Here is an 18,984-nt window from a genome sequence, read left to right as displayed (position 1 = left end):
TACTAAGGGAAGTGTGTAACTAAAAATTACTAAATTATTTATTTAAAAAATTATTTCAATTGCCTTGAAAGATCTATATTAAAAAACTTGGGAATTAAGAAATTAAAATAATTTTTTGAGATCCTATTAAATTATTAATTCAAAATGTACACTTCTATAATCTTTATGAAATAATTTATTTCTTTCACCACAGGAGACAGAGATACTTAATTTTTAATATTACTGGTTTAGGTGCTCAGTTTTATGAGTTGGATGTGTAAAGTTTACAAAAGATTCCAATTATTTTAAAGGATCAGATGAATTTAAATGAAATCAAGACCAAAGAGAATCTAATCTTGATACTTAGTTAACTCTTAAGTCATTTAGAAAATAAGGCAAAATCTGTATTCTAAATTACAGTTTACGATGTAGCTATTACTGATAAAGAGAAAAATCTAACTATGCGTAGAAATTACTTCATTAATGTACAAGGTGTTGCAGAAAGAATGGAATGAACAAGTTTACATAATTTATGTTATGATATTATTATTATCTTCCAAAATGGCTGCTATGGAGATTTAGAGAAGCCTTAATGGTCTGAGGGATAGTAAGGGAGTATGAGAAACAAGAAGAGAGAATAATCACATAAATTAAAAAACTTGGTTCAAGCACTTTGAAACAAACACTTAAAATCACACATTTTTATGACAGTTATACCAAAACATGTTAATTGGTCCTTCGTGTGTTGATGTAAGTTGCATGCAGTGAACCTACATAACCTACATAAATAAAGGTTTTTTTATTCCAAAGGAATGAAATTATCAAACTATTATTCAAAAATTCAAATTCTAAAATACATACAATACAATCAAGGAGCATATTTTTTTCAATATATAAAACTCACACATAGAAGAAATCTGCACATAGTTTTTCAAATTCATTAACACAAATACTTCCATAAGTCATTTTGCATCATGTAATGAGTTTTAATTATTAATGATACAGTGTAAGTGAAATAAACATCTAAACTGTTTTACTCATTTTCAATTAGAGGCTGCAGATCACATACAAAAGACATTTAATATGTCATTAGAACAGGGACAAGGAATTCATAAAATTCAGATAACATGCTGGGGGAAGAGGAGACTGAAAAAAAGCTAGTGAGCCAAAAAAAAAAACTTGGAAACTCAGATATAACCTTTGGATCTATGTATTGGCTTTTTTTGTTGTGATTTCTAAAGTCTCAAGATCTTCATTCATTGGATATTTCTCTTGGATTTTTCTAAAGAATGCAGTTAATGCAAGCAAATCTGGCTGATGGAAAAATTGAGAATAAAAATATTCATATCAGCTGCCAAATTTCCCTCTTATGTGGAAAAACAATTGAAAAATCTCACTCTTCTGCTTTGACTAGCAAACTACACTGAAGTGAAAGGCAGAGCATTTCGAGTCACTCGTGAAATTATTGCCTTATCATAATTTATACATATTTTATGTACCTTATACTATATTTTATGTACCTTATACTATATTTTATATACCTTATATTATTCCATACACCTTATATACCTTAACGTGACTTTCTTTATGTGAGATACATGAAAAGCAACTCTACAGTATGTTTCAGGTATGAATTAAAATTGTATTTTCATACTAATAAAAAAATTATATCCAGAAAAATACGTAATTCTTAGAATCTTATTATTTCTAGGTCCTTCTTTCCTTTTCAAGATTTAAATAAAATTTCTTACAGTCTGAAAATCAAAATTTCAAAAATAAATATTTTTAAATAGGCAGCTTATTATATATCAAGTTTTAGCATTTCTACATAATTTTTCATATCAGCTAAAGTACTTATTGATTACTACAACCCTGCTTTTTAAATGACAGAAAGATCATATATAAATCACCAACACAAACCCTCCTCAAATCGCTGCAATTCTAACAATGCTTATTTATAGTTAGCTCAAGAAGAGCTCTGAATAAACTATGTTTAATTGTACATTTTTTTATATAAATGTTAAGAGCTCATGCTCACTCATAATTTTCTCATTATAAGAAGAGCTCTAGGTACAACATGTATAGGGAATCACTTTTCCCAAGGACGAAGCTGAGACATTGACCCTGCCCCCATCAATCAAAAAATATATTTAAAAAATTAAATAAAAGAAAATGAAACATACAAATACAGTTAAAAAATTGTTAAGAAAAATATAACTATTGACTGGAGCAGTTTTATGAGAGACGTGTATTCTCTATGTCTAATCTGACAACCAAATCCACAAACAGGTGGCTCTGAAAAAAATTGTGGGCATAAAGTGGCTTCATACTGGAAAAAAACAAAGCTGGCATTATTCCTCTATAATACTAGATACTTGGTGGATTATGCCAAAAAACTGGTGAATTCTTTCTCCCTCAGATTCTGAACAGAGAAATAATCATATTCATGGCAAAAATCATTGACTATGTACAAGATTATTCAGACTGTTGGTAAGTATATAAAACAGAGGAACTACAGAAAGCAGTTTACAGAAATTTTAGTGTAGAAATTTTAGTGTGGACTATACATTACATTCTGTATATCCAACAACAAATGCTCATACACAAAATGTTGAAAGACTGTAGCACTCCCTTAAACAGTGGAATGAAAATCAACAAGGCACTGTTTGCCATAATCATAAGTCTTACCTTGCGGTTCATGCCATGTTAAAAGCAATTGTGGAAACATGGCAGCCACAAATTTATGCGAGAAGTAAATGTGAACATAATGATTATCCTGGTGCAAATTTGGCACTTAAAAATGGAGGCCATAATAATATAGAAGCACTTTAACTAATATTATAAACAAAGTTTACATAGCTTTCATATACACACCTGGTTAGGTTGAATAACAAAATTTTCATAAGACCTAAATATGTGAATAAACCGATTTAGAAAAATTTCTCTCACAGCATTGTTTAGCTTTAGCATATCAACGTACTGCCGAATATCTTCTTTATTGCGACTTCTAGCTGTACCATCATTATCAACTTTTTTGGATTTTTCAAGATCTCCTAAAGTAGTAATGACACCTGAAAAAAAAAAAAAAAAAAAAAAAAAAAATTAAGAATGCAACATGAAAATTAACTATAAGATTTAAATTAGAGTAAAATTACAATAAAATATATAATGTTATACAGAACAATGCTAACAGAAACATGACATGATGCCTTACATAATAACAGATCAGCACTAATTAAGTCAGCTTGTAGAGACATTAGGTTAATTGGAAGCAGAAAAGATGAAAAATATGCAACCGCCTTCGCCAGGAATCAAACTACAGACCTCTGGAATACCGGCCCAGCGTGCAGAACCACTACACCACAAAGGCACGCTAGGGAAGTGGGAGAAATACCTTATATACTCCCCTTTTTAAAGGGCGACTAGGGTTTTAGGGGACCTAGTCACCAAATCCTGGGTGCGGAGAATCATCATCCACAACCCTTTTAGTTTGTGCGCTACTTGTAGAAACATTAGGTTAATTGAAAGCAGAAAAGATGAAAAATATGCAACCGCTTTCGCTGGGAATCGAACCACGGACCTCTGGAATACCAGCCCAGAGTGCAGAACCACTACACCATTAAGGCACACTAGGGAAGTGGGAGAAATACCTTATAAGCTTGCATTTGTATGATCCTCAATATAATGACCCACCCTAACATAATTCAGAAGAATATCCCAATGATCTTCCTAATTAGCTTTATTCGCAATATAACAAGCCATTATAATACAACTTTATTCGCAATATAACAAGCCACCAATCGGTTAAAAGTGTATTATTATCACATTCAATACATGAATGAGAAGAAATACAAGTCTGAAAGACAGAATTCTCCTCTAGAACACTTTACTTTAAGACACAATACATAGATTGATTCTTTATATGGCACCCATTTGTTATTATGATATAGCACTTAGACACATATACAGTCAAAAGTCTTTAATCTGGACTCGTCGGGACTTCGGCGATTCCGGATTAACGGTTTTTCCGGATTATAGATCATCATTTTAATTCTGATAAGATGGCATGCAGAAATTATAAAATTAAAAATATGGTGGTGTGGTGTATTTAATTATGGCAAAGCACACTAGGGCTATCTGCCTAAGAGGAGGGATGCCTTTCGTGGAGGACTTTCTAAGGGAAACTGGCTCATATACACGTTACACATGGGGAAAACCACAAAAACACCCATGCAGCCAGCCCGTTCGCGGGATTTGAACCTCGGACCGAACTACCAGTGTTCAGCGACTTTACCGCTCGGCCGCTGGTGGGCCAAATTAAAAATATGAAACCATAATTTATGAAATAAAGAGCAAATATGATCTAAAGGGTATCAAAATTTACAAAAAAAAAAAAAAAAGCTTAATATTTATATGTTTACTTTATTAAACATTTCTTTCAAGCACGCATGCATAAAGCATACATTACGCATAGTCGGAATTAGAAAACTGCAACCAGAAAACTATTTGAGGTGTATTCTTAATATTTATAATGACGAGGAATTTGATTTAAATCATATCAAAGACGGAGTGCATCGAGATGAAATACTACATTTAGTAAGGAATTATAAGCTAAATAAAATAAAAACATCTGCCCTGAAGATAAGGATAGTGCTGACAGATCAACTTCAGTTCATTGGGTGCCGCAACGTCCCCCCCCTTCCCCCCGGAAGAGCAGCGTGAAATTGATAAATAGATTTCGGAATGGTTAGAGAAACAAAGGCTGTGCCTTTATCCATTTTTTTGCAGCAATTCCACTTTTTGTTTGATGGACATCGAAACATGCTTTCGCTTTGTAGATCCTTTGGCAGCTCCAGAATTGGAAATTCTTTTTGACATAATCGAAAGTTCAAGCTTACTTCAAGCTATAAAATTCCTCTAACAGTCTGCAAAAAATAAGAAGCCGGATCCAATTAGAAGATTAAGGAACAACGCAATCTGCAAAATTAACTGAAATATATAATTATATAATTTTAGCGTAGCTTATACCATCCGTTATACATTAAACGCGCATGCGAATGTGTAAACGCATATGCGCCGCATGCATAAAGGTATTATGCGCATGAAGCTTTGAGGTCCGGATTATAGATCATTCCGGATTATGGACGTCCGGATTAAAGACTTCTGACTGTACCTTATTTATGCAAAAAAGATCAACTTTTGATTCTGAACCATACAGAAACTCAAAATACTCTTGGAAATTATGTCTAAGAAGGTTAGTAGTAATCCTTTTTCTTTTCCACTTTAGATGCTCAATAAACACCTATCCATCATCTGCTTCCCTCATAAAATCATTGTACAGAAATGAGACATTTTTTAAACTAGAAAAAGTTAGTTATTCTTTCTCTCACCTATTTCCTGCTACCATTCTTTAAAATTTTCAGAAATTAAATCATACAAATAATTTCAAATTCATTGAAAAGAAATAAGCAATTACAGCGAGTTTCCTTGCTGTTCCACAGAGACCTCCTTAAGGTTTTAATAATGCTTCTACTAGCAGTTAATTTTACTTTATCAACAATACTAAATTAATGATTTTAAAATCTTTTGACTGATTGCTTCTAAAACTAAATTTGTTGACAATTTTATACCAACTTTACACTGCTTAGATGGAAAAGCAAGATTTTGATTGCTTCTTTCAGCACATGCATGATACTATACAGACTACTTCCATTACTTTAGTCTTTCTAGGATAAAAAAAAAAAAAAAAAAAAAAAAAAAAAAAACAGTCAAAATCTCATATGTACCAAAAATATATTGCAAATACACTACAATATTCAGTACACTTTTACTTAATGCTACTAATATTTAATTGTGCATAATTTATCAATTAAACTTTGCCACACTCATGTATGTTACAAGATTATATCGTTATGAGTGTCATTCAATATCATTTCACATAAATCTTGAAATATATAATCCTACACAACAAAAAATGTAAAGATGTGGGGCATGAATATATGATGCATAATTTTTAATTAGCCTTAAAGAAATTAATACGAGATTCTAAGAGAATTTTAAAGTACAGTATCACAAGTCAGATCATTTACTGCTGTGCGCCACCAGGGATGACCACTGACCTGACATTTAAATAAAATTTATTACTGAAATTATTCATAACATACGAGGCGTATTCAGAAACTAAGTACCGTTTTGAAAAAAAAAATAGTAAAACAATTTTTTCGAATCCAATTTTATTTTTACATGAAAATACATGACTTAAACTATTTTTCAACATAGTTTCCGCCAATGATCAAACACTTGTCATAGCGGGTGACCAGTTTTTGTATACCATCGTCAAAGAAACTTCCCGCCAGTTTCGATAACCACGACTCCACAGCATTTTTCGTGTCATCGTCAGATCCAAAGCGCTTGCCACCAAGCTCGCGCTTCATGTGCAGGAACAAGTGATAGTCAGACACAATTTCAAACAAAACAGTACGTGAAATTTGTGGAAATGCCTCTGAAAGAGTTGTCATTGTGAAGCGTCTGTTCTCATGAATTGCTTCATCAACTTTCCTTACCAAATCATCGGTGACAACAGAAGGCCAACCACTCCGAGCCTCGTCGTGGACATTTGTTCGACCTGCATTAAATATTCTTACCCACTTTCTCACCATTCCATCACATATTGCGTATTCACCATAAACTTCTGTCACTTGACGATAAATTTCGGCCGGTTTAACATTCCTCGCGTTCAAAACTTTAATCACAGCACGAATCTCACAGTCAGCGGGAGAATTATTTGTCTTAAACATTTTGAATGTGCACAGCAAACTGAAAACACAACATAGAACAACCAAAATGGCGACAATTGAAAGTCAGTAAACAAGAAAGACTAGTGCGCATGCGCGGGATGCCTACCACAGCCCTGCGACGGCGTTAGAATGAAACGGTACTTAGTTTCCGAATACGCTATGCATATACAATATCTTGTTTTGTTTTCAGAAGTTTTACTGTTTTGCTCTCAAGCTGAATTTTATAAATACAGTTTAAAATTTTTCAGTTTTGTGGATATGGTGAGATTAAAACATCTACCAGACAATAGGTCTCCTTCGAGTGCTAGTAGCGCATTGGTATCCCTTAGCCACTGACTTGCCAACAACTGAATTTCTTAGCAAAGCATGAACTTCTCTGTTATCATATATTTCTTTTGTAGCTACAATACCATCAAGGTATAGAATAGGTGAGGACCAGAAGTATTTAAAACATGCATTTAATGATGTGCAGTATTTTGCATATTACCTGTTCTCTTTGCTAGAGCAGCAACTTTCTGTAGAGCTTCACTCTGCTGTAATATATGACTATGAGTACTTGCAAGACTACTGTATGAACTCCTTGCACTACTGTCAGTGCTACTAACGCCCGAATCACCACTATCAAATGTCCAAGATAGTTTTCGACGATGGTTCCTCGAATTTCTTTCATTAGAATTGCGATCTAGTCCTTTCTCACTTGACGATACTCCAAATGCTTTCAAAGTATCAACAATTTCAGAAATCAATTCATTCCGACTAGGAAATTTTGGAATGTCTTCTGGAACTTCAACTACCTGATTGTCAATATCAACAAAGCATAAGTTTGCCTGGAAATAAATTACAAGTTTTTAAAGCATTCCTCAAAAAAAGTTAATCTCAAACAATACATATAAATCAAAGAAATTCAGTCAGATATTAACCCGGCTTCAGTTTTTTTTTCATTTACATGTCTAGCTATAAAAGATATTTTCATTTAAATGTATCCTTAATTCACAATTTTATCTTCTAATTTTACAAAATTCTACTGTATAATATGCTCTCATAAAATTAATTACACATTTCAAATACAGTTATATTTGTTGCACATAGAACATTAACTTAGAATACTATTTAAAATGCATTCTTAAAATACTTAACTATTATTTTGAAGAATATATTATTTTGAAATGCATATAAATGAAAAAAATCTAACTTCGCCTGGAATTGATAACTGAGCTCTCTCTTCCATACCACAGCATAATCCCATTATGTAAGGAACAGGTGCATCAAGAAAATGATGTAATGAAGCAGGAAGGATGGGAACATACACATGTTGCCATGTAAATGGAAATAGCAACATAGTGATGCATTCGGCAACAACCATCAACATATCATAATCTAGAAAACGAACAGTTATGTTATATATACTAAGCATGAGTAAAAACTTGTCTAAAATGAAAAATAAAGGTTACTTACATATTAATGCAACCACCTGAGTAGAAATTACCAAATTTACAGAATGCACCAAACTCTGACAACCATGCACATAACCATTCATCTGGCAGACATTTTCATAACAAACTTTCAGTCAAGGAATGCCGCCACTTTCATATGCATCTTTTATTTTTTGTTGTATTTCCAGTTTCATTGGTTTTTATGAACAAATCGTGATATTTTTTGCCTTAGTTTTAAAATATGAGCTTATAGAATTTGCCACCAATGCAAGAAATTACAGTAAAATTTCAGCAAAAATACAGAATTTTGTTGAAAATTTTCTAAACAGAACAACAAGGAAATCTATTTCTTTGACAGCTACTGTTACTGAGGGTTGCAATGCCTAGTCACTGATAGTTTAAGCAAAAACAGATCACCGTGTTCTTTGGGAGAACAAAGGTGCAAAAAAATTAAAGAAAGATTTGAAAAAAAATGTGTTTTATTTTTTTTTAAAAGTATCATGCAGTTCTTATTTAAGAATTTAAATTTGTATTTTAAATTCCTAAAGTATTTTTTTTATATATTGATAATCTTTACTGAAAATAAATATCGATAGTTTGGGAACTTTAACCTTTTCACCTCTTAATAGCCAAATTGTGCCATAGGGGATTGCATTAATAATATCCCAACTAAAGTATTGGGGGGGGGGAGGAAACATTTATGAGAAACTGAAAATTAATGAAACCTTCACAATCTATTCATTTGTATGGCTGCTGTGAATAATGAACATCTTCCCTTTCAGTAGACAACAGGCCAACAAGCTGAACTTCTTTTCTTAATGAAAAGCAGAATCATTTTTTGCTTTGCACTGTTCTCTTAAAAATGATGATACATAATAATTTAATGTAGATGACATAAAAAGATATAATTTTATTTTTTGTAAATATTAATATAAATAAACAGTTTTGTTAGAAATCAAGACCTAGGAATTATTTGTGATAATTAGCAAGTTCACAGTGCAATTAGCAAGAATTATTTATGAAATCAAAATTAGCAGTAAAGGGATATCTTTATATACTACTCAGTTTATGCAAGATTAAGATTAAAATGGCAATTGAAATGTTATAAGAAACCAGAATAATGCAATTTTTAAAAATACTCCTACTTTTAATAAAAAGATATAAATGAAACACATAATTAAAACTCTTGAATACTGAGGTTCATTTTAACAATATAATTTGACAAAGGTATTTTAGAAACAGTTGAAAATTTGAAAATTAAAAAAAAAAAAAAAAAATTAATCAAAATAAGAGTAAAGGAAAGAGAATCATTACATGAATTAATTAATTAATTAAAAAAAGCTAAATAATTATGATATGCTAAATTCTCTCCAGAAAATTATGAGTGTATACTGTCCATAAGGTTAATACTGGTGATTCAGGCCCACAAAGTTTGCACCATATATGCTCATTTTTTAATGAGCACTTCTATTAGAACCAATAAAACTGATCTTTATAAAGTTTCCAGTTAAAATAATTAATGGTTTTTTACACCAGGATTAAAAAGATTAACTGAAAGATTGCAGCTTTTGATGCTCAAATACTTTTCAAGATTCACAGAATCTGAATGCCAAGATTCAACTTTCTGAATCTTGAAAAAAATTCAAGGATTCAAATGTCCTGTCTCTAATTTCTTCTAAGTTTACATTTCTTGCTTTTAATTCCAATGACCTGTATTAAAAAAATAATTAGATCTTCGGATATATAAGCTTTGCTTCTCTTTACACAATTTATAAATTCTACTGTTTCTTTTAGGTTTTAAGTTTCAATTCTACAAATAATATGTTAAAAAATTTTGAATCTGAAATTTCAGGAGGATTTATTTTACGTGAAAGTCACGAGTTTTGAAATTATATTTTGCTGCATATTGTTTTAATAGCTTATAAAAATGTAACAGGTAAATTCTCATCAACAGATGGAGATTTTAAATTTTTGAAGAATTTTCAAGCAACTCCAACATGGGCCCTTATCTTTGAAATGCACATTCACATACATGGTCTGGCTATTAATTTCCAGGACAGACGTAACTGTAGGAGAACGAAAAGTCGGAAGATGGTGCTAATGATTGCATATTGACAAGCGTTTTCTTGTGCATGTGCAGTGCAATCGGCGCCATTCTGAAGTAAGTGGTTCTCGTGGAAAGGCACATTAAAACGTAGCTCTTAAATTCCTATTGTTGAAGTGAAAATGGAGCAAAGAATTAACATTAAATTTTGCTTCAAATTGAGCAAGGCAGCTGCGGAAACCTAAGAAATGTTAAAACAAGTTTATGGCGAGGAAGCATTATCCCGCTCAAGAACTTTTGAATGGTTTAAACGCTTTCGGGATGGGCACGAAAGCGTCGAAGATGATCCATACACAGGTCAGCCACAGTCTGTACGCACGATGGAAGCAACTGAAAAAGTTTGTGATATGATAAAATATGATTGTCGATTGACTATTCGAGTACTCGCCAACACTGAATTCAACATGGACAAAGAGACGGTTCGGCGAATTTTGACGCAAGACCTAGGCAAACGCAAGATTTGTTCCAAATTCGTTCCTCACCATTTAAGAGACGAAAAAAAGCAATTGAGACTGGACGCATGTGACGAACTTATCGACAACGCTGATGCTGACCCTGCATTCCTAGATAGGATAGTCATGGGAAACGAGTCTTGGTGTTATCAATATGACCCTGAAACCAAGCGTCAAAGCTCCGAATGGCGGTCTCCAAGTTCACCAAGGCAGAAAAAATTTCGATTTGAAAAGTCCAAAATCAAGGTCATATTAATCGCTTTCTTCAATTGCGATAGACTCATTCATCATGAATTTCTTCCTCCTAACATGACTATCAATGGACAGTTCTACACAGTTCTTGACCGACTTCGAAAACGAATTCTTAGAGTGAGGGCTCATTTTCAACAAAATGGGAGTTGGCTGCTGCTACACGACAATGCCCACCCACACATTGTGTTGCCTGTGAGGTGATTCTTAGCCCAGCATGGTGTCATTGAAATGTAGCATCCATCATACTCTCCAGACCTAGCACACTTCTTTCTGAAATTTGTACAGCCGAGCACAGACGTGCATTACGGCTATGAGGATTACTTTGAATCATATTAAATGGCTATGTTTTTAACCTTTTTTCTTGAGTTATTCCAGAGTAGATGGATCTTGTATAAAAATAACAAGAACAAAATGTAAATTGCATAATTTGTCAAGAAAACTCACCAGCAGAAAAAAGTAACACTTGATTTTCCAACAGAACACTAGTATACAATAAAATGACATTATCTACACCTAATGTTGTGAATAATGTTTGGTATGAATACTCGAAAAATGGAAGTTCACATGGACCTAAAAAGGAAGAAATCCCCAAATTAGTGTCTTCAAAAGACTTCTGGAATTACTTAATCATTTATATATATATATATACGAGGGCCATCCAGGAAGTAGATTACGTTTCTGTCTGTGTCCGCTAGGGGCGGGGCTAGCGCGGCCATCTTGGGGTCAGAGCGTTGCGCAGCTCAGTCTGCATCTAGCCGTGCTAGTGAGAGGTTCGTGCTGTGCTCCGTTCAGATACTGTGACGGTTTGAAATGTCTGCGTTAATTGAAAATCCCGCAAGCTGCGAGGTGCGCTCAGTAATAAGGTTTCTGACTGCAAAAAACTGTAAACCGATAGAAATCTATCGGCAGCTTCGTGAAGTGTATGGGGACAACATTATCACTGAAGGTGGAGTGCGTCAGTGGGTCATAAGATTTCAAAATGGCCGAACCAATGTTCACGACGAAGATCGAAGTGGGAGACCCAGCATAGTGACCGCCGAACTTCTCGAAAAAGTCGATGCTAAAGTCCGTGAAAATCGAAATTTCACAATAACGGAACTTTCTTTGAGTTTTCCACAAATTTCGCGAAGTTTGTTGCACAAAATCATCAGCGAAAAGCTTGGTTACCACAAGTTTTGTGCAAGATGGAAGGCAAGAAGAGGTAACGAAGTGGTTGAAGGCGCAGGCGGCCGAATTTTTCGACGAAGGAATTTCCAAGCTCGTACATCGCTACGATAAATGCCTTAATTTGTATGGTGACTATGTAGAAAAGTAGTATTTGAGTGTGGCTTTCATCTGTATATAATAAAATTTGTTTCCTATACTTTGTTTATTTTTTTATTCCAAAACGTAATCTACTTTCTGGATAGCCCTCGTATAATAAAATACAGCAGATTCAACAGTCAAAGCAAAATTATGCAAATATTCTCCAACATAATAAAAAGATACAGCTGTACTTTCATATACCTAACAGTGTATATTAAAATTCATGAAAAACAAGATCACATAAAATTCATGTAATAAATATTTATTCAAAACATGCATTAACAATCCATGTATTTTTCATCTTCTGAGCAATGATATTTTATAAAATCAGAATTATTATGGATTCTAGCATTTAGTTAAAGTTTGTAATTTAAAATAAAAGTATTAAATTCTTTGTATTCTGGAACGATAATATGCATTTAAAAGTTAATAATCATTCTGACATTCTACATTGTCAATTCAGTTTTTAAAAGGCAAAACTATTCACAAAGTGATAAAAGACTTCCTATCCCAGCAATATGATAAGACAGGCAAGTCAAAATTAATCATTCTGTCATAAACAATTATAGCAAACAATGTAACTGAGCCATATTTACTCGTGATATACCATATTTACCTATCATATAATTATTAACACACACTGTCCTGCCCAATGGCTAAGAGGTTAAAGACAGCTGAAAACAGGTAGTTTGTTTCAGTTCAAAACCCAGGAGAACAGGCTGGCTGCTTGACAGATTTTATGGTTTTCCACGTGTAACATTTCCACATGAGCCAATTTTTCTCAGAAGGACCTCCATAAAAGCATTTATGTCCATTAGGCAGTAGCACTTACGTGCTTTATTCAAATGATCAACCATCTTGACACACATTGCAGATGCTCTACATGAGATTAAATTCTCAAGTAAAAGACATTCAGTCGATCATCCATTTCAGTTCATACATACTAAAGCATATCTAATGTGATTGAGACAACAGCATCCATCATGTAGAATTTGAGTTAAAATTTATAACATGTGACAAGAAACTTTGACAATCCAAGTTTCTTGTCACATGTTACAAATTTTCACTCAAATTCATTTTGATATATAGCATGCAAAGATCTGCCCATTATCTTATTTGGTATAATCATTTAGAATGGGATGATTTTGTCTTAGTATATGAATGGGTAGTGCTACAAAATGAATCAACAAAAAGTTCTTAATATTTTTTGAAGATTAAGCTGAAAATGATCAATAATATTTTTTGCAGTGCGAGAGTGTCTGGCATAGGCTAATAATTAAGAAAATTAATCAAGTTCATTAAAACTGACAAAATGCACAAAAAGGATGTCAGCAGAAATATTAAAATAAAAATAGTAAATTTTTACATTGCATGCGTCTTAATGGAACCAGTTTACTTTTCTCTAACTGAGGAAGGAAGGAGAAATGTAATTTAAGTTTAACAAAATTTGAAAGCATCCTTCCTGAAAATATAGCTCTCACTGAAAAATGCTTAAATTTGGCAAAATTTCTTACACAGAGAGAGACCATGCGACATTATTACATTGTGCCCTTAAAAAGATTGGTTGGTTGATTTGTTTGTGTGACCACTGCAGAAACCTAGACATGGTTAATGCATGTTTAACTAACTGCAAGCAAATATTTAACAAACCCTGTCCCCAGACATAGCCCCCAAAAGACCAATTACATAAAAAGTATCAAAACTCTATTATAATTAAATAGCAGCTTAATAAAAAGAAATTAAAAGAAGGCAAATGGATAACAGATAATTAAATTTAACCTAATTGAATTAAAATCACAGCCCATAAATAAGTTGAAATCAGAAGAACATTCACTGCAAATCAAAATCATTACATAAAAGGTAAGGTTTAAAATCATGAAACTGAAAGTCAATGTGCAAAATATCAAAGAACTAGAAATCATGATATTAATTAACATTTAGAAAATTTAGAAAGAGGTTTTGATCTCTATAAAGTTTTTAATATCATGGCTATTCATAAAATTTATATGACATGAAGAATTAAAAGTGGATATTGATTAGAGTTAAGAAGAGAGATTGATAAAAAGTTCTTTTAACACAGCTCTCCCTTTTTTTTGTGAGGGGGTTCTGAGAGAACACCTGGATGAACAGACGAACATATATATGCCATATTCTGAGCAGCCGAGCTCATGATATCTTTTCAGGGGCTGTTAATGAATAAGTATACAATGAACAATCCCTCAGACCTCCCGTCCCCTCAAAAAAAAAAAAAAAAAAAAAAAAAAAAAAGGGTGACCTCAAAGAACTTTTTACTAATGTCTCTTCTTAATTCTACTCTACATAAAAAGTTATCCATACACTGCATCATTGATGTAATCCTTTTACAGCTCAGAAACATTCAAAAGTTTTCCAGCTTTGGCAAGAATAGATGAAGTTTTCACAACATCACACTTAGCATACAGTTACTATTTGTGCTAATTTTAACAGTCTTCTATTTTCATCTATTACTAGAAGCAAATTACCTTTTTCATATAATGTTTATGCATACTGTTGTTCATCAAAGAATATAAATAATGAAGAACTTGGGCCAAAGTTTTAATGACCTGAGCTAAAATTAATTGACGCTGTTTGCTAAAATTTACATATTATTCTTAAGATTTCAAATAAAAAAATGATCAATTATTAATTATTCAGAAAGCTTTTAATCACAAATAAAGCATAATGAGAATAGCATTACCTGGTCTTTGGCACAAAACTTGTTGACCAAAACAAGTTAACTTCAAGCTTCGACTGGGCGGCGGTAATGGCACCTCAAATAATATGTTGTACACATACGACTCCAATCTAAATGAAAACATACAAAAATTTAAGAAGGGGGAACTTTTTAAGAATTTTGTAATTAAATCACATAACAACAAAAACCTGCTATAACATATTTCATATATTCTTATTTCTAATATTTAAAAAAATTAATAAATTATTTTCCATTTAGTTAGAGATGGTTAGACTCTTGAAGTTAAGAGACTAAACTGGGGGGGGGGGAGTGAAATTCAAGCATTAAGAATGGTTAAAAAATTTCCTATCATAGTGTTCCCACTGAAATTCACCTTTTAATTTTCTTGACCACAGACAATGACCTGGTTATCAAATTAAATATGAATAACTACATATTAATAAATTTATTATGAAATACAAAGCAATAATAAGAACAATAAAAAATTTTATTCATCTCATTTATTACAAAACAGCAAATAAAAGAAATATATATAGCCTTTAAACCAATGAGGTAGTAAAATAGAAAGCGTTTTTTAAAAAAATATACCAAATGACAAAGTTCAGAGAATGCATTTATACATAAAAGATTCTTAGGTACTTTCCAATTATCTGCATCCCCACAAAAAAGTAGTCAAAAAGTATTCATGAGGCAAAGTTACCAAACCAGTTATAAGACAACCCAAGTACGTATGTAGTACATTTGTTTTGGCCAATGCATAATCTTTAATCTATTTACATTTTTAACTCCCACCCCAGTCAATGAAGAACAGTGTGGGGAGAAAACCTTTAAATCGTGTCCCAAAATTGTCGAAACAATTGATCAGCCATCTGCTCAGCATATGCAGTCATAAGGCTGAGAGCATTAACATTGATTAATTGCACACAACTTGAAGTTTCGTTAACCTCATTAGTGTCCACCAGTGGCCGAGCAGTAATAACCGCTGAACAGTGGTAGTTCGGTCTAGAGTTCGGTTCCCAGCTAACGGGCTGGCTGCATGGTCTTTTTGGTTTCCCTCACTCGTAATATGGATAAGAGCCAGTTTACCTTAAAAAGACCTCCATGGGACATTCCTCCCTCCATGTAATGCCTAAGGGCAGAGCACATACCAAATAAAAAAAAAAAAGATTAAGAAGACCCACTGGTCCTTTTTTTTTAAATATATAAAGTAATAAAATAATACAGTAACATACACAACATATAGAGATGAAGAGAAGACTTAAAATAATTTTTTCTTGCTCTTTACAAATTGAGACAGGACATGTTATAATCTTTATTTGATCTTAAATACTTGTTAATTCACTATGTAATATGATTAACCCTTTAAACAGTGCCTTCATTTTCAATAATATATTTCATAATTTGTTGAAATGCAAACATACTTTGTATTGCAGAATAAATATTTTGCTGGAAGTTTTGTTGCTAAATGCTTTGCTCTAATAATAATTGAAAGTAGTGGACATTGCCATATATAATGTTTAGCATCTACTACATGTGGTGGTGTTCCACACCCACATCTTACATCTCTTCTTGAGAAGCGCTGGAAATGAGATGGAAACTTTCTGTGTTTTGTTGCTAATTGTACTAACAGGAAATACGTTTTTATTCTTTTCAGGGATACTTGTTTGAAGTATTGAATCTCCCTCATCTCATTTTCTTTGCCATTTTATTAAAACTTGTTTAGAAATTTATTCTTGATAGTAAGTCTTGAAATAGGAAGATGGATATCAATCATATCTTTTAATGAGACTTCCTTAGGTGTCGTATCAGCAGCTTCATGGTAACGTTGTTTCGATGCCAAATTTGTACTATTATTAAACCTTTTTTTTAAAAAAAAGATCATATACATGGGGAGATTAACAGTGCATAAAAGAATGATTTAAAAAAATGTTAAGTGCTTTATTAGCATCAGTTTTCGTTATCTTCATTTCATTCATTGATTATTTTTGCAAAGAATTCATAGTGGGCTGCCATTTTGAAAACGTCTGCTGCCTTCTGTTCAGTAGCTTGCAAAAAATTACTCGCTAACAATTTCTTAAATGCTCGCTAAAGTCAGCAATCAGTTTATGACTTATTGGTGTTGGTGCAGATAATAAGAAAGTATTGATTCTTATTTAAAACAAGAAAAATGTCTTCTATTCTTTCTCTAAATACTGACCATCATTTCTAACGCACTTTTGATAATAACTCTACAGTTTCTGAAAACAGCAGACAAAGTTCTGTTTTTATATCACATGGAATCCAAAAATCATTTGACTTTCAGGGCTCATTTCAGGTAAGGAACAGAAGGAAGTCTGGTAGAGCAAGAACAAGTGAGTACAGTAAATGGGTCAAGGGTTATAACTCCTCTACAGGCCATGAACTCTTTCAGGAAATAAGTTGAACCTAGATGGGCATTACCATGGAAGAGAAATGAATAGCTTGCTTTGGCCTGCTCAGCATGTACACTTCCACAAGTTTCTCTGCTGTCATTCATACTTAAGACAATAATCCAAAGCTTCCTTTTCACTTTTTCAATGTTTTGCTGCTATGAGAAGTGATATTCACTTTGAGCGGAGTCTTCAATGGAACCTCATATTTCCCCAAATTTTTAAGCCATTTATAAGTGTATTTCACAGAAACATCTTCATGTCCATGAACTAGTTTCAGTACATCATGACTCCTTTTTTCAAATTTACTATGTTTGGAAGTGAACTTAAAATTTGCTTGCATTTCCATTTTACAGCCACTGATACAGCTTTGTACATTTACAGCACCATTAACACAGATCTGTAATTTCCATTTCTGTGTCACATTCAGACATACTCAGAAGCGTTATGCAGTATCTTTTCTGCACCCTGTCATTTACCCACTGCAGCATGTGTGAATTCTGTCACCTCATTCTTCTTCTTCATAAGCTCCAGAGCCTGTTAAAAGCCAAGGCCTGTCTCTCAAAATTTCTTCCACTTGACCCCATTCGGCGCAATAGCCCTCCATCGGTTAACTCCAATCCTTAAATCTTGCTCGAGATCATCTATTCATCTAGTGAGTGGCCTTCCTTTTCATCCTACTCCCTCAATTCTTGAAAAGGTTTTCTTTTTGGTTAGAAATCCATCATATTATCTAAACACATGGCCCAGTCATCCGATACGAGACGCCTTTACGATTCTCATATTAGTTTCACCATATTTCCAATATTTTGTCACCTCATTTACCAAACTTTATTATCATACCTTACATAACAGTACATCATTTATCATGAATATTAGTCCTACAGAATTTCAAAACAAAATTGAAAAGTAAAGAAATATACTGGATGCAAAAAGAGTTTAATTGGCATAGTTATTATAACATACAATTATATAATATGACTTATTATATATTATTTATTTTTGAAAGGCAATTTTACATTTGTATAGGAAGAAATCAAACAATATTTAAACTTCCAAAGAGAAAACCAGACAAATCTCACGAACAGATGAAAAGAGCTATGAGTTGGTAAAATTGCTAAGAATATTAGAAAAAATATTCGAAAAGTTTGCTCTTTCTTGGGAATTAGATATCCCCAAGAAAAGTAAACTTTTTTGGGGAGAGGGATAAATCCTCATTCTCTTTCTTCGTTATGCTTGGCAATTTTGTTTATTTGTTACTACTTTTTATTTGTTACTACTACTACACAAATTTTTTTAGAAACATGACCTATACATTTTTTTAACTCCCCAACTTATTTTTTCAAATGTTCTAATATTCCTTGACTTTTTAAGTGGAATGATTAGTATTTTAAGAGTGATATTTTAGTTATACTTAACATAAGGTTCCCTTACATTATATTTAATATAAGAGAACTAAACAAGGATAATTAAAATATCCTCACTTATAAAAATGCATCTGAAACCTATCCACAGGGAAGATATTAGAAACTTTTATAAAA

The 18,984-nt window shown here is 32.6% G+C and overlaps 1 protein-coding gene across 7 annotated transcripts in view; it reads right to left on the bottom strand.

Moving 5' to 3' along the window:
• The window catches only part of pns (DENN domain containing pinstripe), a 116,768-nt gene that overhangs the window by 86,715 nt on the left and 11,069 nt on the right, over positions 1 to 18,984 (bottom strand). For all 7 annotated transcript variants that reach the window (XR_015040440.1, XM_035358893.2, XM_085814043.1 and 4 more), the window contains exons 5-9: positions 15,039 to 15,145; positions 11,462 to 11,587; positions 7,969 to 8,153; positions 7,264 to 7,603; positions 2,854 to 3,050 (exon numbers count right to left, since the gene is read on the bottom strand). Coding sequence is in view for 6 of the 7 variants with exons in the window: in XM_035358893.2 (XP_035214784.1) it covers positions 2,854 to 3,050; positions 7,264 to 7,603; positions 7,969 to 8,153; positions 11,462 to 11,587; positions 15,039 to 15,145 (955 nt within the window). In the remaining variant the exon portion in view is untranslated. The remainder of the gene's footprint in view (positions 1 to 2,853; positions 3,051 to 7,263; positions 7,604 to 7,968; positions 8,154 to 11,461; positions 11,588 to 15,038; positions 15,146 to 18,984) is intronic.

The sequence above is a fragment of the Stegodyphus dumicola genome, chromosome 3 (assembly GCF_044657685.1).
Source record: "Stegodyphus dumicola isolate Sdum_Otavi_A_Nest chromosome 3, ASM4465768v1".
NCBI lineage: Eukaryota > Metazoa > Arthropoda > Arachnida > Araneae > Eresidae > Stegodyphus > Stegodyphus dumicola.
The sequence above is the reverse complement of the archived record's forward strand: the minus strand, read 5'-3'. Positions and strand labels throughout refer to the sequence as shown.